Source organism: Myxocyprinus asiaticus, chromosome 50 (assembly GCF_019703515.2).
Source record: "Myxocyprinus asiaticus isolate MX2 ecotype Aquarium Trade chromosome 50, UBuf_Myxa_2, whole genome shotgun sequence".
In the NCBI taxonomy this organism is placed as follows: domain Eukaryota; kingdom Metazoa; phylum Chordata; class Actinopteri; order Cypriniformes; family Catostomidae; genus Myxocyprinus; species Myxocyprinus asiaticus.
The window spans coordinates 4,755,879-4,782,754 of NC_059393.1; the positions used below are offsets into that span (position 1 = coordinate 4,755,879).

The window sequence follows — 26,876 nt, forward strand, 5'->3', positions numbered from 1 at the left end:
TAGTGTCCTTGCTGCTGCTGGCTGACTGCTCTAATCACATACTCTCACTCTTTCATCCTAGAGGTCACTACCATCGCTTTCCTAGATCCAAAGTCTGCTTTTCCTGATTGGGTTCTTCCAACAATGTCTTGTTGCTTAAGTCTTGAAACCACCCTGTTTACAACCTCCTCTACCTTCCAAGCGTGACCTGCAACACTTTTATTCTATAATTTTAGGCTAGGTGTATAGACCATTTCAAGGACTGTTTGTTGGTGACATCAAGTGACGTCATTGTTCCATGAACATTTCCTGCTTGTCAAAACAGAGACTATTTAGCAGAGATAGGCCACTTAAAATGAATGGATGAAATTGGAATGCCCAATGGCAACCAATGGTCAACAGATGTAGAAAGGAGTCCCGCCTTACAGGAAAAATTGGCAATCACTTTTTAGATACAGAAATCACCTGTCAATCAACTGAAGAACGCGCATTAGCTATACAAGACGGTAAAGATGTGTGTTTTTGTTTTGGTTGTTTTTGTTGTTTTTTTTCGTAATCTGAGTTAGAAATGCACAATTTATTATACCAGTTGTGACAGAACGACACGTCCTTCCCATGGATCATCGTCTCCCGTGGTGACAACCCCACTTGGCTGCCCGTGATGGGGCTCACCTAAACCCAATGAAGTGCCTCATCACTGCTGCCTTTAAACATGGAGCACGCCTCTCCTTGGGAGACCGGTCTCTACCTGCTAGTGTCTTTGCAGGTCCACGAACGGAGCAGTAAGGGTCTGGTGCCAATTAGATGCATCGCCAGACCCGCACGCCGGTGTGAGTTAGATGTGACGCCGGGGTTTGGAGCACGTCGCGGTCGACAGGCCAGAATGCTGGGCAGCTATTCCCCTCAAGTGCCGAGGCCTAGGGAAGCCAGGCCGCTCGAGTGAAGCCACAGCCCCACGTGCCTCGGACCAAGGAGGGGAGCGCGTTGTGGCCACCGGGACCGGGATTATTGTATGTATATTAATCTGCAAACCTGGTTAAGGGGTGTGTGGTTTTGTTCATTTTGTTGGGGGGTAAGACTTTGAAAACCCCAGATGTATGCAATATAATTATGTTTTATACAGTTTGTGTGTGTGTGTGTGTGTGTGTGTGTATATATATATATATATATATATATATATATATACATATACTGTATATATACTCTCACAGAGCACTTTATTACGAAGACCTGTACACCTACTTATTCATGTGATTATCTACCAATCGTGTGGCAGCAGTGCAGTGCATAAAATCATGTAGATACGGGTCAGGAGCTTCAGTTAATGCTCACATCAACCATCAGAATGGCGGAAAAATTTGATCTCAGTAATTTAGACTGTGGAAAGATTGTTGCTGCCAGACGGGCTGGTTTGAGTATTTCTGTAACTGCTGATCTCCTGGGATTTTCACACACAACAGTCTCTAGAATTTACTCAGAATGGTGCCAAAAACAAAAAACATCCAGTGAGCGGCAGTTCTGTGGACGGAAATGTCTTGTTGATGAGAGAGGTCAATGGAGAATGACCAGACTGGTATGAGATGACAGAAGGGTCACAGTAACTCAAATAACTGCTCTGTAAAATAGTTGTGAGCAGAATAGCATCTCAGAATGCACAACACATCGAACCTTGAGGTGGATAAGCTGCAACACCAGGAGACCACGTAGGGCACTTTATTAGGACCATAGTGTATTATACGATTATTCATATTTTATTAAGTACATAATAAATATATATATACATACATACTGTATGTCCTTTAACAAAATAATATACTAAAAATAGTATATAATAATATGGCATGAAAAGGACAAGATTTGTATTTTATTTTTTTTATAATTATATTACACTACATTGCATATAAAACTATGGTCAAGGTATGGTAAATATTAAAGCCGCTTTTTTTTTTTTTTTAATCTATTTTTATTTTATTTAAAATACAATTTTTTTTTTTTAAGCAAAAAGGTTTTGACCTGCTCGTTGTGTGCACTTTAAGAGATGTCACAAAAAGATTTTATTTTCAAATAATGACAAGTAGAATTAATACCTTAAGTTGAGTTAAGAATGCTGTGGGGAACTGTACTCTAAACTGCACTTTGCCCTATAACAGCCCTTATATAACATTTAAAGTTCATTTTGGTTTTATTATATTTTTATCAGAACTGTCAGGCTATGGCAGATGAGAACACAGTGCCCTGCTGTGTGTCACGTCCTTCTCCAGTCGGCCTGAACATCTGAACGCACACACTGAACATCTGCACATCTGAACGCACACAACTGCCAACTGAGCAGTGTTGAAATCTCAAGTGAACTAATTTACTGCTTGATACATGTCTGTGAAGCTTGCGTTTTGCACTTTTTACTCCTTTTTATTTATCTTTTTTGGCCTGATTACATGCGTATAATCTCAGAAATGCCTTTCAAGTGCCAGTTTTAGTGTTAGTACCACAAACACCTTGTAAAGGGTTTGAAATGATGTTGAGCAGCATAAATAAATAAAATTTACAGGGGGGCCTGGGTAGCTCAACAATTATTGACGCTGATTACCACCCCTGGAGTCACGAGTTCGAATCCAGGGTGTGCTGAGTGACTCCAGCCAGGTCTCCTAAGCAACCAAATTGGCCCTATTGCTAGAGAGGGTAGAGTCATATGGGGTAACCTTCTCGTTGTCACAATTAGTTATTCTCGCGTGGTAAGTTGTGCGTGGATCTCGGAGAGTAGCATGAGCCTCCACATGCTGTGAGTCTCCGCGGTGTCATGCACAGCGAGCTACGTGATGAGATGCGTGGATTGACTGTCTCAGAACAGAGGCAACTGAGACTTGTCCTCTGCCACCTGGATTGAGGTGAGTAACCGCGCCACCATGAGGACCTACTAAGTAGTGGGAACTGGGCATTCCAAATTGGGAGAAAAGGTGATAAAAATAAATAAAGTTTACAAAGTTTAATACTCAGAGTCAGGGCTTTTTTTCATATCACTAACCCTAAGTATGATCAGTTTAAATAGTGATGCTTTGCAAACACCAATAATTATCTAAACCCACACATTGAGTGAAGTCAAGGCAAGAATTTTCCTGTTTCTAGAGTACTTTTGGCTTTGATTTGCTTACTGATTAACGAGTCACGGAAATGAAGTCGAAGCACAATACAAGGAAGCCAGCTGCACATGACAAAATGAGTCAGTATCCAGGTGGTCATAGATTTGCCTGGCATGGTAGTGGCCATATCTTTTAATGGTCAGACTGAAACTGGAAGAGGAACAAGTGTCAAAAAAACAGACAGATAGAGAGTCTGCAACAGAGAAAGGAAAACACCATAGATAAGCTCGAAGATACTCCTGGCCAAATATTAAGATAACATTGCATTTACACTGCAAAAAGCATATTCTTAATACTATATGGGGAAGATTTTTAATGATTAAAACCTTCAGTTTGACTCTGTTCCTCACACAATGCTAACGTATGGTTTGGAATACTATTATAGTGCTTTTGCATCTTTGTTTTTAAATTGTTTTATTGTAACTTGTATCTGCTTGTTACATATTTTATGTTGTTGAGAATTGGTTAGGTTTAGGCACAGAGGTTAGATGAGTGCTCAAAAATATCTATATAATAAGGAAATGTTAATAAAATTAGTGTGACTAAATTTACCTGTCTGTTACATGTTTTATATTGTTGATAACTGGTTAAGTTTAGGAATTGGGTCGGGTTAGGGGATGTAAAATATATATATGATTGCATAATATTGCTACAAACATACGTATATATACATTTAAAGTATAATAAAACATGTTGTAAAACGGTGCGTCGGAAACAGATGGTAGGGTACTTTTGACGTATTTAGAATGACGTGTGTGCTCTTGCACAAGTGGCTGTATGACACATCGGGAGTGACGCAACGGGCTGTAATAATAGTTCAACTTGAAAATTGACTTTTTTACCTCATTATTTGTGTGTAGTGTGTATTTTCATACTTTATAGAGTAACATGTTGTTAGCTTAGCAATATGCTAACATCCATCTCGGTTAGAATACTGCCTTAAAAGGGAACTGCCTAAATAGGCAGTGGACAGCAAGGTAGCTTAATATGTTTTGAAACAAAGCTCCTAAAATAAAAATTATATTTGCCTGATTTTTCACCCACTGCACGAACATTGTACACCCAATTGTTTATTAAAGTCATTGCAGAACTCTTCTCGATAAGCCATTTGATTTGATGATTTGACACCTCATTCTTGGGTGTATGACAAAGCACCATTGGTCAATGAGTGATGTTGCAGTGTTTGGGTGAAATTCTGAAATATTGGTTGAAATGTTGCTATGTTTTGGTTGAACCACCTGAAAGAAGTTTTATAGCACCCATGGACATGACAAAAACTGCTACATCTGTTCAAAATAAAGTAGTGAAATTATTTCAAATTCACCTCTTACGTTCACTTTATCGTGATGAATGAAAATGAACATAATTTCCATCTATAAAAATTTTAAGTTTAATAGTTTATACAATATGTTAAGATGTGATGGGGACATGGTGAAAACATCCGGTGTACGACCCGTGTGCTGCTGTTAGGACAAGTGGGTCACTATGATTTTAGTTGCCTTTGGTCTGTGGTACACAAAGGAAAAAGACAAGAATATAAGAATATATTTGGCATTTGTGCAAAGACAACATAGCATGCTTCCTCTGGTCCTTCCTGAGAAGTGTCTGTCTGACGCAAGCATGGGATAAACACATATACTATCTCTGTTTCAGAGCCTAGTGCGCTGCCTACGCAGGCATCATCATTGGTGCAATGGCAATATGAAAGCCTTGTTCCAAAATGTAGGCAGCAACATTATATTGCCTAACAAGATGCTTTGTTTTGGCAAAAAACTAATGTTGCATCACATGTATCCACCTTTTTCCTGAATGTGGAAGTGTTCTATAATTCATAATGGGAGACGTTTTCGTTGTTTTGTTTTCCGGTCTCCAGTGTATTAAACTGCAACAATGAGAAGTATTTAAAATTGAGACGATAAGACAACGACAAAGACTGTGTAATTAATGTATTTCATGAATGAATGAATTACAATCTCATTAAGAATTGTGACAAATTAAATACAATAGAAAAATATAAAACTACTGATTTAAAGTTGTTGATTATAAGTATACAAACAAATTTTTTTAGTTTATGACAAAAAATATTCAGATATATGCAAACATTTGAATAGTGAGGTACTCGATTGCATCATTCATAGTGTGTCATGAGAGTGGGCGGTCGCTGCAGAGCTCTTTTCGTGAGATTTGTTTGTAGCGATTCTCTGATTGGTGGATCTCTCTTCAGGATCATGGGCAGTGTAGTTCTTTACCAAGAATTCCACTATTAAACCTGTTTTTTTTTATTTATTTATTTTTTCATAAAGTTAAAATAACATGGACTGATGGCTTCAACAGAAGCATATACCACTGATTAACAACCACGGTTTTCACGGTAGGTCTGCCGTTAAAGGTTTATGAGTTATTGTTAAAAATCAATTTGCCTCTGGAGAAAAATAACTAAAAAATAATGGGATTTTTTACCTCTGTAACTCCTGTGCTACACTTGATTAGAGTATTATGCTGTTAAGTTAGCAACATGCTAACGTTAAACTCTATTGAAATCAAATTGTTAGTCAAATTTCCTGTGTGTTTCACATGAATAGTGCTATTTGTGTGTGTTTGGAGTTGCTGCCTGTGTAGAGAATTTCAAATCAGTCTCATAAGAGGTTTCATTGTAGTTAGAATGCTGCCTTAGAAAGCAGTAGCCAGTATATACAGTAGACAGCAAGGCAGCTCACTACAGCAGTATTGGAAGAGAGCTTTTGATATACCATGGTAGTGAATTATTACTATATTTATGCACCATGGAATTATCATGGTATTTGTCCAAAAAAATTTACATTTTACATAAATGTAAATTTATAAATGTAAATTTATTTCCTTGTTTTGAACGCTGGACCATGAGGTTTTCACATCGTAGGAGGATTCAGATGTTGGTTATTCCAGCAGTCTAAGAGCAAAACAGCACAGCTTGAGTCATGAAAACATGTCCAGCGAGCTCATCCCCTGCAGACATGTCTAACCTCGCCAGGAATTCTGTTCCAAAGTGCACAGCACTCAAGAAGCAGGAGAGTTTCCACGAGTGGGACACTGTCACCGTTCAACTAACTGGACATCTCATGCTTACACAACCTTTTTGGCACCTTCCACCATTATGGGGACAAAATAGGGCCTGAAGTAAAGTTTTTATTTTATTCGACAAATGGTCAGTGAAAATAGGTACCTAACCTTCAGAAAATGCTGATTGACAACCTCAGGAACTCAAACTATATATACAGGTGCATCTCAATAAATTAGAATGTCGTGGAAAAGTTCATTTATTTCAGTAATTCAACTCAAATTGTGAAACTCATGTATTAAATAAATTCAATGCACACAGACTGAAGTAGTTTAAGTCTTTGGTTCTTTTAATTGTGATGATTTTGGCTCACATTTAACAAAAACCCACCAATTCACTATCTCAAATAATTAGAATATGGTGACATGCCAATCAGCTAATCAACTCAAAACACCTGCAAAGGTTTCCTGAGCCTTCAAAATGGTCTCTCAGTTTGGTTCACTAGGCTACACAATCATGGGGAAGACTGCTGATCTGACAGTTGTCCAGAAGACAATCATTGACACCCTTCACAAGGAGGGTAAGCCACAAACATTCATTGCCAAAGAAGCTGGCTGTTCACAGAGTGCTGTATCCAAGCATGTTAACAGAAAGTTGAGTGGAAGGAAAAAGTGTGGAAGAAAAAGATGCACAACCAACCGAGAGAACCGCAGCCTTATGAGGATTGTCAAGCAAAATTGATTCAAGAATTTGGGTGAACTTCACAAGGAAGTTCAAGGCTGGGGTCAAGACATCAAGAGCCACCACACACAGACGTGTCAAGGAATTTGGCTACAGTTGTCGTATTCCTCTTGTTAAGCCACTCCTGAACCACAGACAACATCAGAGGCGTCTTATCTGGGCTAAGGAGAAGAAGAACTGGACTGTTGCCCAGTGTTCCAAAGTCCTCTTTTCAGATGAGAGCAAGTTTTGTATTTCATTTGGAAACCAAGGTCCTAGAGTCTGGAGGAAGGGTGGAGAAGCTCATAGCCCAAGTTGCTTGAAGTCCAGTGTTAAGTTTCCACAGTCTGTGATGATTTGGGGTGCAATGTCATCTGCTGGTGTTGGTCCATTGTGTTTTTTGAAAACCAAAGTCACTGCACCCGTTTACCAAGAAATTTTGGAGCACTTCATGCTTCCTTCTGCTGACCAGCTTTTTAAAGATGCTGATTTCATTTTCCAGCAGGATTTGGCACCTGCCCACACTGCCAAAAGCACCAAAAGTTGGTTAAATGACCCTGGTGTTGGTGTGCTTGACTGGCCAGCAAACTCACCAGAACTGAACCCCATAGAGAATCTATGGGGTATTGTCAAGAGGAAAATGAGAAACAAGAGACCAAAAAAATGCAGATGAGCTGAAGGCCACTGTCAAAGAAACCTGGGCTTCCATACCACCTCAGCAGTGCCACAAACTGATCACCTCCATGCCACGCCGAATTGAGGCAGTTATTAAAGCAAAAGGAGCCCCTACCAAGTATTGAGTACATATACAGTAAATGAACATACTTTCCAGAAGGCCAACAATTCACTAAAAATGTTTTTTTTTTATGGTCTTATGATGTATTCTAATTTTTTGAGATAGTGAATTGGTGGGTTTTTGTTAAATGTGAGCCAAAATCATCACAATTAAAAGAACCAGAGACTTAAACTACTTCAGTCTGTGTGCATTGAATTTATTTAATACACGAGTTTCACAATTTGAGTTGAATTACTGAAATAAATGAACTTTTCCATGACATTCTAATTTATTGAGATGCACCTATATATATATATATATATATATATATTTATATTAGTTTGAGTTCCTGAGGTTGTCAATCAGCATTTTCTATATATATATATATATATATATATCTAGACCTACAGTAAGTGGGATGGCAAAATCTTGTGCGCAAGTGCAAGAGATATAAATAAACACAGCCCATTCATTAGTTGGCAGCCAGTGTACATTGACTGTATGTAAAAGCCTACTTTAGAAGAATACAGAAATGTTTACCATTTGTTTTATACATTATTTTGTACAGGAACTGCATCCTTCTTGAATGGCAGGTATATGTCAATGACACTCTCTTTATATACGCATGGAAAAGACGGTGTTCCTCTGGACTAATTGGATAAAGGCTATGTTAAATTATAGAAAATGTAAGTGTAAAAACAAATCATATTGACCTACTGATGCAGAACATTACTGATAGTATTAACTGTAATTTTCAGGGATGTCTTTTTATGTGTCCTTGTAATTCTATAGTTTACTCATGCACTTTGCATGTTCTGGTGATTTCCCAAACTGCAAATGCTTGGACTGCATTCAGACTTTGCGCCGAGAACAGAATTTATTTCTCACAAAAATTTATTTACATGGACCTCCCATATGTTTTTGCAAATACACCCACTGTTTGAGTGCATACTTCCATAGATGCCACGAACACTCCCACCCACATCCAGTTTGTGCATGCCCAGGTATGAAAATTGCACTTACGCTTTCACGAAAGTTGGACAAGACGTAGTGCACGATCACGATCATTGCGCTTAACATTAAGCCTAATGCGTGTTAGATTATAGGGCCCTGAATCATACTTTTCATACTTGTTAAATTTTATGAGAAATAATTGTTTAGAAAACAATATGTAGCGTACACTCATAGAGCATTACGTTGGTATGAAAAAAAGAGCCCTTAATGGTTTTTTTTAAGTCGCTACTTTTCATGCTAGGTTCAGTTTATTGTAAATAATAGTTTCGCAAACAAGACGTAGTGCACAGTCATAGTGCGTAATGTACCTAAAGCAGGTATGAAAATAGAGCCCTTAATGTTTTTAAACAAGCTACTTTTCATGCTAGGTTAATGTTTTGCTAAATAATAGTTTAGCAAACAAGACTTAGCACATGGTCATAGCACAAATTGTTGAGCCTAAGCGGATTCGAAAATAGCCCTCAGTGTTTTTAAAGTTGCTACTTTTCAAGCTAGGTTAATTTTAGGATAAATAATAGTTTTCCTAAAAAGACGTAGCACATGGTCATAGCACACAATATTGTGCCTAATGCGGGTACGAAAATAAAGCTCATACCTTTTTAAACTACTGTAGCTACTTTTCGTGCTAGGTTAATTTTATGCTAAATAATAGTTTAGCAAATGAGACTCAGCACACAGTCATAGCACGTAACATTGCACCTAACACAAGTAGGAAAATAGAGCCCTCAGTGTTTTTTAATTAGCTACTTTTCACGCTAGGTTAATTAGCGCACGGTTATAGCATGTAACATTGTGCCTAACATGGGTATGAAAACAGTGCCCTTAATGTTTTGAAACTACCTACTTTTCATGCTAGGTTACTTTAATATCTCGAAAACTAGACGTAGTGCACGGCCTATGCATGTAAAACAATAATTTTATGACTGATTGTAGTACAGCAAACATATCTAATAATTCTCACAACAAAACATGGGATTTGTGCTTTTATATTGCTTTAGAAACAAGTCATGAGACTCTAAAGTGTGTCATATTCATGGCAGGTGCCCTTTGGTATATTGCCGTCTGCGAAAACAAGATCAGCATTATTGGCTGATGGCAAAGGAGCTGTTGTTTTGGGGGGCAGAAACAGAGGGAATTGTGGTCCAATTATGGTAAACTTGAAGGTGGGGGAGAGGAAAAATCCCCCTGAGCCACAGGATGCACATGGACAGACCATGACAGCCAGAATACAGCAGGATATGAGGGGAGAACGAAAGGAAGAGAGGATTGTGGGATGCAGCTGAAGTTAAATTAAATAATTATTGTTTTTTTAAGGGGTGTTTTTGTAGCGAATAATCCAGGAAGTGGTGTCTGTGCTGTCACCAGAACTTTGCTGGCTGCATGTATTCAGTGTTAAGATAAAGCCCTTTCAAACAGAAAACAGTTGAGCCATATGGAAAATATAGTTATTATGAGCTAGATATTTCCTTTTTCTGAAGAAATGCGAGTGGTTTGCCCATGCAAAACTCACCGCCACAATATTTGGGTGTTGTGGGCGGTTACCAGAGCATTGCTATGCAGTTGCAAAGGGGTTCAGAGTACACTGCAGTCTGGTTACTAGGGTATTGTGGGTGGTAACCACTGATCAGTTGTGGTTACTCTAATTATTGCTGCATGGTTACAAGGGTGTTTTGGTTGTTAGGTTGTTATGAGGTTAGATTGTTTTTTAGCACATTATCCTGTAATTGCTAGGGTGTTCTGGGTGGTTGCCAGGGTGTTGCTATGCAGTTACTAAGGTGTTTTGAATAGTTTTACCCTTAAAAAAATCTAGAGTTCTGGTAAACTTGCCGCAAACTTGTCACTCATTATTTTCCCATGTAAATGAGCTTGTGATTTGCCACAAATGTTTGCCAGAAGTTTGCAGCTCTTTACCGGTAGTGGTGAACCTGCAGCAAGCTTTGGCTATAATGGACAATTTGTTGCTACTGTCAAATACTTATTTGGCAAACCTGTGCCAACAATGAAGAGTTTTCCACAAAGCTCATTTGCATTTGAAAATAATGAGTGGCAAATTTGTGGCAAGTTTTCCAGAACTCTTGATTTTTGTAAGCGGCAAGTGTATTGCTATGTAGTTGCTAGGGTTTTTCTGGGTGGTTGCTAGGTAGTTGCTTACTGGCCGATAGCCTGTTGGATATATATATATATATATATATATATATATATATATATATATATATATATATATATACACACAGTGCATCCGGAAAGTATTCACAGCACTCACTTTTTTCACATTTTGTTATGTTACAGCCTTATTCCAAAATGGATTAAATTCATTATTTTCCTCAAAATTCTACAAACAATACCCCATAATGACAACGTGAAAGAAGTTTGTTTGAAATCTTTGCAAATTTATTAAAAATAAAAAAACATGTACATAAGTATTCACAGCCTTTGCCATGACACTCAAAATTGAGCTCAGGTGCATCCTGTTTCCACTGATCATCCTTGAGATGTTTCTACAACTTGATTGGAGTCCACCTGTGGTAAATTCAGTTGATTGGACATGATTTGGAATGGCACACACCTGTCTATATAAGGTCCCACAGGTAACAGTGCATGTCAGAGCACAAACCAAGCCATGAAGTCCAAGGAATTGTCTGTAGACCTCTGAGACAGGATTGTATCGAGGCACAGATCTGGGGAAGGGTACAGAAAAATTTCTGCAGCATTGAAGGTCCCAATGAGCACAGTGGCCTCCATCATCTGTAAATGGAAGAAGTTTGGAACCACCAGGACTCTTCCTAGAGCTGGCCGCCTGGCCAAACTGAGCGATCGGGGGAGAAGGGCCTTAGTCAGGGAGGTGACCAAGAACCCGATGGTCACTCTGACAGAGCTCCGGCATTCCTCTGTGGAGAGAGGAGAACCTTCCAGAAGAACAACCATCTCTGCAGCACTCCACCAATCAAGCCTGTATGGTAGAGTGGCCAGACGGAAGCCACTCCTCAGTAAAAGGCACATGACAGCCCACCTGGAGTTTGCCAAAAGGCACCTGAAGGACTCTCAGACCATGAGAAACAAAGATTGAACTCTTTGGCCTGAATGGCAAGCGTCATGCCTGGAGGAAACCAGGCACCGCTCATCACCTGGCAGATACCATCCCTACAGTGAAGCATGGTGGTGGCAGCATCATGCTGTGGGGATGTTTTTCAGCGGCAGGAACTGGGAGACTAGTCAGGATCAAGGGAAAGACGAATGCAGCAATGTACAGAGACATCCTTGATGAAAACCTGCTCCAGAGCGCTCTGGACCTCAGACTGGGGCGAAGGTTCATCTTCCAACAGGACAACGACCCTAAGCACACAGCCAAGATAACAAAGGAGTGGCTCCGGGACAGCTCTGTGAATGTCCTTGAGTGGCCCAGCCAGAGCCCAGACTTGGACCCGATTGAACATCTCTGGAGAGATCTGAAAATGGCTGTGCACCGATGCTCCCCATCCAACCTGATGGAGCTTGAGAGGTCCTGCAAAGAAGAATGGGAGAAACTGCCCAAAAATAGGTGTGCCAAGCTTGTAGCATCATACTCAAAAAGACTTGAGGCTGTAACTGGTGCCAAAGGTGCTTCAACAAAGTACTGAGCAAAGGCTGTGAATACTTATGTACATGTGATTTTTTTTTTTTTTTTTTAAATTTGCAAAGATTTCAAAAAAACTTCTTTCACGTTGTCATTATGGGGTATTGTTTGTAGAATTTTGAGGAAAATAATGAATTTAATCTATTTTGGAATAAGGCTGTAACATAACAAAATGTAGAAAAAGTGAAGCGCTGTGAATACTTTCCGGATGCACTGTATATACACATACATCGATCAGCCACAATATTAAAACCACCTGCCTAATATGTGTAGGTCCCCCTCTTGCCACCAAAACAGTGCCAACTTGAATCTTGGAATGCCATTGTATTCTACTCACCACAATTGTACAGAGCGGTTATCTGAGTTACCGTAGACTTTGTCAGTTTGAACCAGTCTGGCCATTCTCTGTTGACCTCTCTCATCAACAAGGCATTTCCATCCACAGAACTGCCCCACATTGGATGTTTTTTTGTTTTTGACACCATTCTGAGTAAATTCTAGAGACTGTAATGCATGAAAATCCCAGGCGATCAGCAGTTACAGAAATACTCAAACCAGTCCATCTGGCACCAACAATCATGCCACGCTCCAAATCACTGAGATCACATTTTTTCCCCATTCTGATGGTTGACGTGAACATTAACTGAAGCTCCTGACCTGTATCTGCACGATTTTATGCACTGCACTGATGCCACACTATTGGCTGATTAGATAATCGCATGGATGATTGTTGGTGCCAGAAGTGCTACCAAAAATCTTAAGTCTGATGGCTTAGAAAAGTAATAGGACACCTCTTCTCAACAAGCTACACGATTTGAGGTATCATTCATGTCCATTAAACAAATGGTGCTTGACAAGTTACAAGCTAGTTTATACTTTGGCTTAGGTTTGGGATGATTGCCTTAGCAAACACCAGTACTAGACCTTTTTCACAGCAGCGCCATCTTTAATTTTTGACGGGAATGGCCACGAGGCTGTGAGGGATAGATGTACACTCACTTCAATGGGTTGAATAGTTTTTTATGTGTTTTTGTATCATTCCACTGATAAAAAATTGAAAAATATGTTTTCAAGGAATGTCAGTTGACAAAAAGCTCCAGACAACATGAGTTGTGGAAAATTAGATGTGATCGAGGAGCTTTATACAGCTTTATGTTGTGCGTGCCATTGAAGAGGCTGCACGTCTATCCCTCACAGCCTTGTTTTCATTCCCATCAAAAATCAAAGATGGCGCTACTGTAAATAAGGTCTATAACTAGAGTTCTTGTAATTTAATTGGGCCCATTAATGCTTAAATCACAGCTATATAGTTCATTAAATCATTTGTGAAATTTTATAATCACTCACTTGAGTTATTTTTGTTGTTCTGAAGCTTTACTCTAAATCTAAAACTGAATTAAAGGGAAGTGGCAAGTTTTGCTAGCGTCCCATCTCTAACACTATCAAAACGACACAATTACTTTTTGTGCAAATGTTACACCTTTCCCTGATTCTGATTTAGCACAAATGTTGATCTTTCCTTTCAGGGAGATGAAACATGCTTACGCCAGAGAGGGAAGACTTTATTTCTAAGTGAAAACTGTTTTCTCTTTCATGATGCATATGAGGCAGGACCTTTTGTTATTTGATTGACAGTCTATAATCCTAATTTAAGTGCATACTAGAGATAAACTAAGTGTTTACTTCTACTCTAGACTGCTGAAGGGAAATTTGAACTACTGTGATTTGGATTAGATAAGATGAGAGATCTATAAACGACTGAGCAAATCTAACAGACATCCATTTTAACAGACAGACAGACAGACAGATAGTTTCACAACACAATATCCAACGCAAATGCAAATATCCTGCTGCATTTGAGTGGGAGCATGTGCGTCGGATGGGCGGGACCACATTGCGTCGCATTTGCATGTACGTCACTCACGCTTTAAAAGACTCCCGCAGCAGCCGGATTCCTTAGCTATGTGATTTTTCACATCCTCAAATAACGTTTTATTCTACGTGTTGGCTTTAATTAACTGCGTCAATGTCTTTTTCTTGCGATTACACACTGGATTGCCTGAAGAGAGACCATTCATCCATCACAAGAGAAGAAGACTTGTTTAAAGTAAATAAAACACAAACAAGATTAAGTCTCAAAATGTGAGTACAGCTAAATTATTCTTATGTCGTGACAGGAAAGCACTTTGTTTTCACTTTAGAATGATTTACTGATTTAATGATTTACTAATGATAATACTTTATTTTATATTGGCTTACGTTTATATTATAAACCCATAAAAGTTAATAAGCTTGATGATTTTTTTAATATTACGACTTTTAAAAATGGACACAGTGGAATAGGTCAACAGTAACATTTGTGTATGGCAATAATTAAGTAAACACATCTAGTTATTACACCTGCCACATTCATAATTGAATATTCAGAGTCAACTTAAAACGTTGTGTAGGCAAATTTCGTGCTGTAGTTTTTTCATAGACAGGATATTAATAAACAAATATTAAGATAATTGAATTTGCAACGAGAGAAAAAAAGGATTCACTTTTTATATTCACAATTAAAAAAAGATACATTTTCGAATATGAATATATAAAGTTCTGCATTTTGTTTCATCTGTTAAATGTGTAATGTAATAACGTGTAATTGAAAGATTACGTCGCTTTGAATAGCAATGGTAATTGTGAGTAATTTGTTATATTTGAAACATTCTGTCAATTCAAAGAGAACAGTTGAGACAAATAAATGAAACAAAAAGCAAATGAAAACAGAGGCTTCCACTATGTGCACCCAGTTTTATTATGCAAAGCATTTCATATGTATTTCTGGTAAATACTTAATCCTGATATTGTATGAGATGCAAAACTTCCCTAGACTGAGAAGTTATGGATTTGGAAGTAAAACTGCATTTCAAACTTAATCTCAGAAACATGCGTGAGTATTTTATTATTTAAAACAGTGATTTGAGTTTCAATTGACTCAATGCTTTTTTCCCTCTCTCTCCCAAACACAAAGTTCTATGTTAAAATGTATATGAATGTAGGCTGTAAAATAAAGGTTATAAATTATCACCGTTTATACTTACATTTTCAATTTTTTACTCACCATTTTATGGAGCCCCTTAAAGGACAGGGAGATCAATTATTATCTTAAATAGTTTCGGAAAATAACTGAAACTGTTTCACTCCTCGCAATTATTTTTGATTTCCTCACAATAAATTTACCATGGTTTTACAACAGTAACCATAGCTGAACTACAGGATTTGTAGTAAAACCATAATAACCACAAAATGTACCATGATTTTACAACAGTAACCATATTTTATTCATGATATTTGTAGTGAAACCATGGTAATAATACAATGAAATGACAAGTATGATTACTACAGTAACCATAGTTTAACCAAAGAACTTGTGGTAAAACCAGAGTAACCACAAGATCAACAATGGTTACTACAGTCATGGTTATTACAATGTTACTATAGTAAAACCATCTTTACTATGTGGATACTACAGTAAAACCCTGGTTAAACATATCTAAACCATGGTTTCTGCGAGAGAGAAAAAAGAAAAATTATTGTTACCACAGTAGTAGTAAAGCCATGGCTACTATTTGGGTAACTACAGTTTTACAACCATGGTTAGTTTTATAAAATAAAATAAAAACATGGTTACGACAATCATGGTTACCACAATGTTACGGTTGCACTTTATTTTACAATATGTGTACTTTCTGTATACTTACAGTGTACTTACTCAAGAAAGTACTGAGTAATATTAAGTAACTACATGTACTTAATATGGGTTAAGGTTAGGGTTGGGTTAGGTTTAGGGTTAGTACCTAGTAATTACTGTAGTTGTTGTAATTATATAGTATGTAAATGTAGAACAGTACTGTAGAACCATGGTTAATTGCATATTTCGAGGACACACAAAACATATTGCAAGGGAATGCAAAACTATTTCAGAAAATGAATTGAAAATGTTTGCCTTAAAATAAATGAGTTCTTTTTAAATGGTCCTGCAGTGTGACAAATGAATCTTTAAATCTGCAAATATGTAGTAATCTCTTATTTATAATGAGGTCATGAAAGCTGCATGCATAATAAAAAAAAAAAAAAAAAAAGAGTAAAATACTGTTTAAAATTGTTTTAGGTAGAATATAGCATGTCACAGTGCAGGACAAAAATATTTCATGCCAACTACCCATATATGTTTAAAGGCATTTAACATTTTTCAGAATTGTTCAGGATATTTCATTGTGAGAAGGAGCTTACATTTCTTGCTTTTCTCATATTTGACTAGGATGACCACCAGAGAGCGATGGCGAGTTTGCAAGCACATTGGCATCATGTTCTTCTTGGCTGTAGTGACACTTACCATTGTCCAGAGAGGAAACATCAACTCATTACAAGACGTACAGACAGAGAGCATTGAAAGACAGACGCGAATGGAGCTCATGTCAGAAGACAGTTTGCAGAAAAGGGGCCACCTTTCCGCCCCAACTAACTTCTGGAAGAATAAGGTGCAAAAAGTGGAGGCCACCACAGAAGATCCTAGAATCACCCAAAGCCAAGGGCCCACAACCTGGGATATCACCAGCTCAAACTGCAGCGCCAACCTCAACTTCTCTTCTTCAGAGTGGTTCACAGGACTGGAACCCAATTTCAAGCAATTCCTGCTCTACAGGCACTGCAGATACTTCCCTATCCTTATCAATCATCCAGAAAAGTGTGCTGGGGATATCGAGTTGTTGATGGTCATCAAATCGGTAATAACGCAATACGATCGAAGGGAGCTTATTAGGCAAACTTGGGGCAAAGAGCAGGTGATTAACGGCAAAAGAATCAAGACCCTTTTCCTTCTTGGGTCATCTTCCAATGATGATGAGAGGGCGAACCACCAGAAGCTTCTGGAATATGAAGATTACATTTATGGAGACATCCTACAATGGGACTTCATGGATAGCTTCTTCAACCTCACCCTCAAGGAGATCCACTTCCTGAAATGGTTCGCCACCTACTGCGGCAGCACCCGTTACATCTTCAAAGGAGATGACGATGTGTTTGTCAGCGTTCCCAACATCTTGGAGTACCTGGAAGACAGCCAGGACTTGAGCAAACTCTTTGTTGGCGATGTTCTCTTAAAAGCCAAGCCCATTCGCAAAAAGAACAACAAGTACTATATTCCACATGCCTTGTATAATAAGACCCACTACCCACCGTATGCTGGTGGAGGCGGTTTCTTGATGGGCGGCCCTCTTGCACGTAAACTCTACGGAGCGTGTGAAACTCTGGAACTCTATCCCATTGACGATGTGTTTCTTGGGATGTGTCTGGATGTGCTTGCAGTGCCCCCAATAAAACATGAGGCCTTCAAAACATTTGGACTGGTCAAGGATAAAGCCAGTAAGCTGAATAGGGAGCCATGCTTTTATAAAAGCTTGATAGTGGTACATAAATTGCTCCCACCGGATCTCAAAAAAATGTGGGCACTGGTCAATAGTGATTTGGTCTGTTCGCAAAAAATGGACTTTTTATAGCCCAAGACTAAGTCTCTGTGTTCATGAAAATTTGAAGGAAACAAAATAAAGAATGTGTGAGAAGAATTTTGAGGTTACTCAAATGCAAAGTACTCCTTTTTTGAGGAGGTTTCTGGACTATATTTTAACCTTATTTATGTACCAAACAAGATAAATGTAATTTGGATAATGTGAACAATGGTTCTGATTCGCAAGTTTTGATTTTCTGTTAAAATAGTTCTTTCATAACATTCTTGTGAATTGTCACAGAATTTACTCAAGAATGATTTTACGCAGTGTTCGAATTGTGTCAGAGCTCTTGGGGGGTCCCATTATGCTGCCTTCACATTGTGTTGGAATTACTGTAATTCGGAGATTCTACTTGGAGCTGTTCATGTCCTTGGGAAGTTATTTGTTTCAATGTGACACTCATAATGCCAAAACGGCTTTGTTGTTGATAGCGAAATATCACTACATTAATTCATTATCTCACCTCTATATGTTCTTGCAAAGTGTTTAAAGTGCTCCAGGCATCAATGGCATAATAAAATATCATTTCAAACAAAAATATGTGTTAAGGCCACTGCCATATTGATTATTTTTACATGATGTCATGACTGTCAAGTCGGAGCTTTCAACGAATTCAGAGCTTACAACTTGTATTTACGTGTTCTACGAAGATGTGAATGCTTTTTGCAAGTCGGAATCTCGGAATTATGGTTATTATGACATAATGTGAACGCACCATTAAAGGAATAGTTCACCCAAAAATGAAAATTCTCTTACCATTTACTCACCCTCATGCCATCCCAGATGTGAACGAATTTATTTTATTGCTGAACACTAACAAAATTTTTTAGAATAATTTCTCAGCTCTGTAGGTCCATACAATGCAAGTAAATGGGTGCCAAAATTGTGAAGCTCCAAAATCCACATAAGAGCAAAATAAAAGTACTCCAGATGACTCCAGTGCTCTACTAAAGCAAAATGATAGGTGTGGGTGAGAAACAGATCGATATTTAAGTCCTATTTTTAAAAAAAATCTTTTTACTATAAATTTTCCTCCCTGCTCAGTCAATCTCCACTTCAGTTTCACTTTCCCATTCTTCTTCTGTTTTTGGTGATTCACAGTCTTAATGCATATCATCCCCTAATGGGCAGAGAGGAGAATTTATGATTAAAAAAAAAAGACTTTAATATTGGTCTGCTTCTCACCTACACCTATCAAATCATGTCTGAACACATGGATTTAACCACTGGAGTCATATGGATTACTTTTATGCTCCCTTAATGTGGATTTTGGAGCTTCAAAATTTTGGCACCCATTCACTTGCATTGTGAGGACCTACAGATCTGAAATATTCTTCTAAAAAATTAATTTGTGTTCAGCAGAAGAAGGAAATTCATACACATCTGTGATGCCAGGAGGGTGAGTAAATCATGAGAGAATTTTCATTTTTGGGTGAACTATCCCTTTAATTGAGGATCCACTCTGCCAGTGTCAATCTGTCGCCATCTGTAAATTTAGACGGAAACAGTGCATAAACTGTTCTGACGAAGAAAAAAAAAATCTAATTTGGATTACTTATTAAAACTGGGACAGATAATGGACAATGTTATGTTGTATCAGCCACTTAACCACCCCCCTAACCCCCCAAAGACAACCCCTCCTCAGTTCAAACACTGGTTTTGCATACAATTAACTTAGCATGAAGTCATGCGTCAGAAGTGTCAAAAGTATGTGATTGTCCCAAATAGTAGGAAGCACATTCTCTACCTCACCAATTTAGTTTTAGCTGCCACTCTTTGGATGAATGTTATCTTACAATGTGTTTTCAAAGTGCATTCAGAAAATGTACCATGTTATTACTGCTGAAATGATGTACATTTCTCAAATTACATGACATTATGTATTTTACATATATTTAAATGATTGTAACCCTTTTCTGGCTTACTTAAATGTCAATGCCTGTCATATGAAGTATACAAAATGATTTGATTTTCTTATAGATTTCAGATGCCTTTGGTAGAGGGTTTAATTTAAAACTGTGAAACAACAAACTGTTGGTACATGTAAATAATGAATTCATTTATGAAATTCCTCCTTGGATCGGAAAGGTGTTGGATATTTAATTGAACTTCAAGGTTACGTAAAACACAGACATTTGTAATCCAGACTACGTGGTGTGATTGTGTAAAAACCAAAAGAACTGGAATGAGCAAATTGAGGTGAAAATGGATTAGTATTTGTAAATAAACAATTCCTTAAAAATTGTTTGCTTGTTCCTTTTTAAAAATCCTTTCCAGCATTAACTAATATTTTACTTAAAAGGGTTATGAAATGAAAAATCAAAATGTCTTTGATATTTTCACATATAAGAGGTTACTCTACAATTAAAACATACTGCAAAATTAACTCCCCATTTTAAAATATGAATATTTGTTTTCCACACTTTTGGAACGCCAGGATTTGAGATCACCCCAATCATGACGTCAGCATTATCCTGTACACGCCCCTTAACATGCGTATGTAATCAAGCAAGTGTGTCCACTCACATCTGTCCATCAATCACAAGAGCGATACTGCTGTGAGTGTAAGATGACGAGTAAGAATGTGACTTTTGCCAAAAATCTTGTATTGAATGATATGGCAGTCCCAAGTATTTTGTCCTCAGAGGCAACGCCGGTAAGTACATTTATTTATAATCTTTAAGTGTGTTTGTGAAAACCTAAACATTTTATTTTATGTGTTTAAGGCAATGCATGTACAGATGTTCACACACAGAACATTTAGAGGACATGCCAGCAGGTACCTGGAGCCGGCAATTGTCTACAAATGGAACAAGGAACAGAAAGATGTCCTGGAACACCTGAGCCAAGGGGACATGGTCATAGTTATGGGAGCTACACCATGATGCACCTGCAGAGTAACACCATACTGGACATTCAGCTAGTGCAGGTGATTTTGAACCCTAACATTACATAATCTCATTGTGCAAGCACATGGTAATGTACAGTAATAAGAGAATTGGTGCTTCTCAATAAGCTCCCAAATTTAGAAGTCCTGATCATGTAATCAAATGCAAATTGCTAAATACTGATTCACAAGCAGGGGAGCTGATTGAGACACAGGTAATGTCAATCAATGTCCTTATGGTGTTTCAAATATCATTAATTCTACAGTGGACACTATTTATTGTGGAGACACTTGGCAAAATAATAATGGAATATAATCTAAAACCTCCCTGCTATTTCTTTTCTGCCTAGTTTATTTATTGTGAATATTTATAACTAGAGCAATGGTTGGTGGCAGCTGCCATATGGCGAAGTAGGGTCTAAAAAGAAGTTCCCTATCTGTCACTCACTCGACATTGTGTCGATGTAGTGACACTAGGGGTCACTCTTGGGAGCCCGAGACACCTCTGGTCTTTGATAAAAGGCCAATGAAAATTGGCCAGTGGTATTTGCATGCCACTCCCCCGGACATATGGGTATAAAAGGAGCTGGTATGCAACCACTCATTCAGATTTTCTCTTCGGAGCCGAACGGTCATGCTCACTGAGCTGAATATTACTGTTCATTCACCTCTGCTGGATCTGACGGCGCATTTCAGCGGCTTCTCCCTCCTCTGCACTGGTGCCCCTGGGCACTTCGGCAGAAAAACTAGAGAGTATATTTTCTGAAAGAGCCTTTTTCCCCTCTAAAAGAGTATATATTTCTCTAAAAGAGCGCACACACAGAACAGCTTTTTAAAGACGCATCTTTTCAAAGATGCCTTTCCGATTGTGTGTTATTCCTGGTTGCAGTCGTTATCTCTCAACTTCGGATAGTCATGATCGCTGTCTTTCGTGTCTGGGCGCGACCCACACGGAGGCAGAGTTTGTGAATGGTTCATGTTCTCACTGCAAGAACATGACCATGGCAACGTTGCGGTCACGGCTTGCTTTCGTAAGAAAGCTCCCCACCTCGGTCCTTATACCTACGGGTATGAGGCCAGCGCGGCTAGCACTGGGGGCGATTTGGGGACCCCAGTGGGATCGTCTGCTCCGGGTATCCCCCCGCGGACCTCCCATTCCCCAGCACGCTCGTCTGCCCCAGTCGGGCTTCCGGATGAGTTCACCGGCTCGTCTCACGGCGAGTCTGGCTTCTTGTTCGGAGCCCACGAAGATGATGAGCTCTCGAGTGCAGCATCGGAAAGCGGGCTTGTCCAGTCGGATGCAGAAGCCTCAGCTGGGCTTCCCCCTTCGGGGACGATTGCCCAGTCACAGGCCGATGCCGAAATGATGGACATGCTTTCCAGGGCGGCCACGAGTGTCGGGTTAGAGTGGAACCCTCCGCTCTCCCCTGATCCCTCGCGGCTTGATGATTGGCTTCTGGGTTCGCGGCGCCGCTCAAAGCAGCCGCGCCTCGTACCAGTGCCATTCTTCCCAGAAGTGCATGAGGAGCTGACGAAGTCGTGGGAGGCACCTTTCACTGCCCAGTCCCGACTCTGCAGTTCCCCCGCTCTCACTACCCTTGATGGCGGGGCGGCCAAGGGCTATACAGCGATTCCCCCGGTGGATAAGCCGCTCGCGGTGCACCTATGCCCACAGAGCGCCGCCACCTGGCGTGGATGCCCTAAGCTCCCGTCCAAGCCCTGTAGGCTCACATCATCCCTGACGGCTAAAGCCTACAATGCTGCTGGACAAGCCGCCTCTGCCCTGCACACCATGGCTCTCCTGCAGGTCCACCAAGCCAAGGTGCTGAAAGAATTGCACGAGGGTAGTTCCGCCCCAGATTTGATGCAGAAACTGCACTCGGAGACCGACCTCGCTCTCCGGGGGACGAAGGTCACGGCGCGGTCTCTCGGGCAGACGATGGCCACACTAGTGGTCCAGGAGCACCACCTTTGGCTCAACCTGGTCGAGATGGGCGAGGCCGACAAGACACTGTTCCTTGCTGCCTCCATTTCCCAGGTGGGCCTATTTGGCGACACCGTCGAGGACTTTACCCAGCAGTTCTCAATGGTGAAGCAGCAGATGGAGGCAATCCGGCACATCCTGCCCTGGCTTGGCTCAAGATCCTGCACCCCGTCTGCTCGTCGCCAAGGGCGTCCCCCTGCAGTGACTGCACCGGCTCCGCCGCAGCCCGCCCCTTCGGCCCGGCCCCGGCGTGGAGCCCACCGCAGGAAGCCGATGCTACCCGTCTCACAGCTGGCGCCAAATAACCCATGGAGGTCCTTGAAGCGCCCCTGAGACGGGCAACCCAGGGACGAGGGAACCCACTCACGTGGAGCTGGTAGGAAGACTACTCCATCCCCCGGTGGAGGGCCGGGTGGAAAATCTTTTGTTGCCTTTTTGTTTGATTTTGCTGCACGCCCAAGTGGCTGCGGTATCCAACAGTTCAGCAAAAGAGCGGCTTCCTTCCTCCCTGGGTCACATACCCAGTGCGTACGGTCGTCACTACGACTACCATCCACGGGCTTTTTCTTGCAGGATTGGTGCTCCAGCGGTGCCCTTTCCGCCCCTGAGCTCCCAGCTGTGGCACACAGCCGCCCCCGATGTGGCAGTCACCATGGGTTACGAGGACAGGCCTCTTCCTCCCCCGTCCCAGGCTGTTCCAAGGGTGGTCACAAGGAGCCAGGTAAGTGCTTCGATGTCCCTAGACTCAGCACAGCCATGACGTGCTGTGGCACCTCGCACTCCGCCCCGCCACGAGGCCCCACCTGCCAGTACGTCCGACGACGTTGTCCCCTTGGTCCCCCTCGCGCAGAATTTGGATGCGTGGCTCGAGCTTTCCAATCCATTGTGGTGGCTGATCCGGATGGTCCAACTCGGCTACGCGATTCAGTTCGCCAGGCGCCCACCCAGGTTCAGCAGTATTCACTTTACCTTGGTCAAGGGTGAAAACGCCAGATCGCTACCCTCCTATGGAAGGATGCGATAGAACCTGTCCCTCCAGCCGAGATGAAGAAAGGGTTTTACAGCCCCTACTTCATCGTACCGAAAAAAGGCGGTGGGTTGTGGCCAAGCTTGGACCTGCGAGTACTAAACCGGGCTTTACACAGACTCCAAAACAAAGACACATTCTGGCGAGCATCCAGCATCAAGATTGGTTCACAGCGGTAGACCTGAAGGATGCGTACTTCCACGTCTCGATCCTTCCTCGACACAGACCCTTCCTGTGGTTCACGTTCGAGGGTCAGGCGTATCAGTACAAAGTCCTCTCTTTCAGCCTGTCCCTGTCTCCTCGCATCTTTACGAAGATCGCAGAGGCTGCCCTTGCCCCGCTAAGGGAGGTGGGCATTCGCATTCGCATTCTCAACTATCTCGACGACTGGCTAATCCTAGCTCACTCTCGAGACATGTTGTCCGCACACAGGGACCTGGTGCTCTCACACCTCAGCCGACAAAGGGCTTCAGGTCAACTGGGAAAAGAGCAAGCTCCTCCCGGTTCAGAGCATCTCTTTTCTCGGTATGGAGTTGGACTCAGTCTCCTTGACGACGCACCTTACGAATGAGCACGCCCAGTCGGTGCTGGCCTGTTTGAAGGCGTTCAAACAGGGAACAGCGGTCCCACTGAAACTTTTTCAGAGGCTCCTGGGTCATATGGCGTCCTCGGCGGTGGCCACCCCGCTCGGGTTGATGCATATGTGGTCGCTTCAGCACTGGCTCCAGACTCGAGTTCCGAAACGGGCATGGTGCCATGGGACACACCGCATGGCCATCACATCGGTCTGTCACCGTCTTTTCAGCCCTTGGACAGACCTCTCATTTCTACGAGCAGGTGTTCCTCTAGAACTGGTCTCCAGGCGCATCGTGGTCACGACAGATGCCTCCAAAATGGGCTGGGGCACTGTTTGCAACAGGCACGCAGCCGCCGGCCTCTGGACGGGCCCACAACTGCATTGGCACATCAACTGCCTCGAGTTGTTGGCAATTCTGCTCGCCCTGCGGAGGTTCCGGCCGTTGATCCAGGGCAAGCACGTGTTAGTTCGGACAGACAGCACGGTAGCGGTAGCATATGTCAACCGCCAATGCGGTCTGCGCTCTCGTTGTATGTCACAACTCACCCACCGTCTCCTCCTCCGGAGTCAGCAGCACTTCAAGTCACTGCGAGCCACTCACATCCCGGGCAACCTCAACACTACAGTGGACGCGCTGTCACGTCAGGTTTCCCTCAGGGGAGAATGGAGACTCCACCCTCAAGTGGTCCAGCTGATTTGGAGGCACAGGTGGACCTGTTTGCCTCCCAAGAATCCTCCCACTGCCTGCTCTGCCCGCTCTGGTACGCCCTCACCGAGGCTCCCCTCGGCATAGAGGGCACACAGCTGGCCCCCTGGCCTATGCAAATATGCGTTTCCCCCAGTGTATCGCTTGCACATAGCGCCATCCACCTCCCTTGGAGCTGAAGACATGCGCCATTAATTCCCAGTAGTGTTCACAAACTTTGTTCCCTGGTTGACTTCCTCCGAGCCCTGTGGCATTCGAGTTTTCGGAGATACTCGATGCCGGTCCAGTACACACGCTAACTAAGAGCCCTGTTCTGGGGTAGGTGCTCTGCATGTGGCGGTTCCCTGTAAGGCTAACCCCATGCAATATTTATCTTCCGCTAGTTCGTTTCCCTGCTGGCAAACTGCGTCTTCCTTGGGCAGAACCCCTCTTCCCCAGTCTCCATGTGTGTAGTAACTCCTCTCCCATTGGGCAGGATCTACCTTGAAGGCTCTCCACATGGTTGGAAAGACCATGTGATGTATTCTTCCACTTAAATATCCCCCCCCCCCTTTGGGCGAGGTGTGGTCTCCGCGGTGTCTTCCCCTTGGGAGGGACACCCCCCGACTAGACCTGGCGGCCCAGTCGGATAATCCCCCTTCTTTTTTAGGGAGTGGAAAAAGAGAAGGGGAAAAGAGGCCACGACTGGGTTAAGCCTGTCTCTATCTTTGGGTAGTCGACTTGTCCCCAAAAAGGGCCATTCGACACTCATAACTGTGTTGGGGGAGGTTACGTGTTGACCTGGTGTGCTGGCTATGAGGCACACAGCAGTCTGCCCACCACACACCGCCAGTTCACGTAACACAGTTCAGTCAGTTGTGGCGTTTCGTATAGGGACCCCTAGTGTCACTACATCGACACAACGTCGAGTGAGTGACAGATAGGGAACGTCATGGTTACTTGTGTAACCTCCGTTCCCTGATGGAGGGAACAAGACGTTGTGTCCCTCCTGCCACAATGCTGAACTACCCGCTGAAATGGCCGGACCTTATATCGGCTCTTCAGCATAAAACCTGAATGAGTGGTTGCATACCAGCTCCTTTTATACCCGTATGTCCGGGGGAGTGGCATGCAAATGGCCTTTTATCAAAGACCAGAGATGTCTCGGGCTCCCAAGAGTGACCCCTAGTGTCACTACATCGACACAATGTCTCGTTCCCTCCATCAGGGAATGGAGGTTACACAAGTAACCATGATGGTATATTTTGATGATGATAGTTAAGAACAATAGGAATGTCATATGTTTGACATTTGTTAGTTACTGTAAGGTGATCGCTGTCTTATAGTACGTTTATGGGTTTTGAAATTGCAATCTTGCACAGTTATATTTGAAAGTGTTTCAGGCTGTATTTGGCAGCTATGCATTTCAATGAGAATTCTAACCAACCACAGGCCACAACATTAACCTGCATGCTCCAGTGCAGGCTTTTGTTCCCCAAAGCAAAAAAGGGTACATTCATAACAAAACCATTACACTCAGATGTGACATACTGTAAGTTTATTGTATAAGATGCATATTAAACTATGAACAAGCAATGAAAACTGTTTATTGACATTTGTGTAATTGTTTTTATAGGCTATGTCATCCAGTAGCGGTTCTAGCTACTATGGTGCCCTGGGCGAAACCTGCTTCAACACGCCCCCAAAAGTTGTTGACCGTGGGGGGGGGGGTGTCTGTGTGGGTGCCTCGTGCCGCCCCCTCGCAAGATGCCGCCCTGGGCAACTGCCCATGTCGCCCATACCTAAATCCTGATTCCATCAATCTGATGGAATAATAGGGTTCAAAACAGTGTTATTATGAATGCAAACTTTAATACAGTAAAAAACACACT

General features: G+C 41.6%; 1 protein-coding gene across 1 annotated transcript; it reads left to right on the forward strand.

Annotated features, from left to right (window-relative positions):
- Nucleotides 1-14,250: 14,250 nt before the first annotated feature.
- Nucleotides 14,251-20,056, forward strand: LOC127438710 (UDP-GlcNAc:betaGal beta-1,3-N-acetylglucosaminyltransferase 7-like). The gene is made up of 2 exons (XM_051694522.1): nt 14,251-14,417; nt 16,579-20,056. Exons 1-2 carry the CDS (start codon nt 14,302-14,304, stop codon nt 17,813-17,815), a joined length of 1,353 nt encoding a protein of 450 aa, XP_051550482.1. The 5' UTR covers nt 14,251-14,301; the 3' UTR covers nt 17,816-20,056.
- The last annotated feature ends 6,820 nt before the right edge of the window (nt 20,057-26,876 follow it).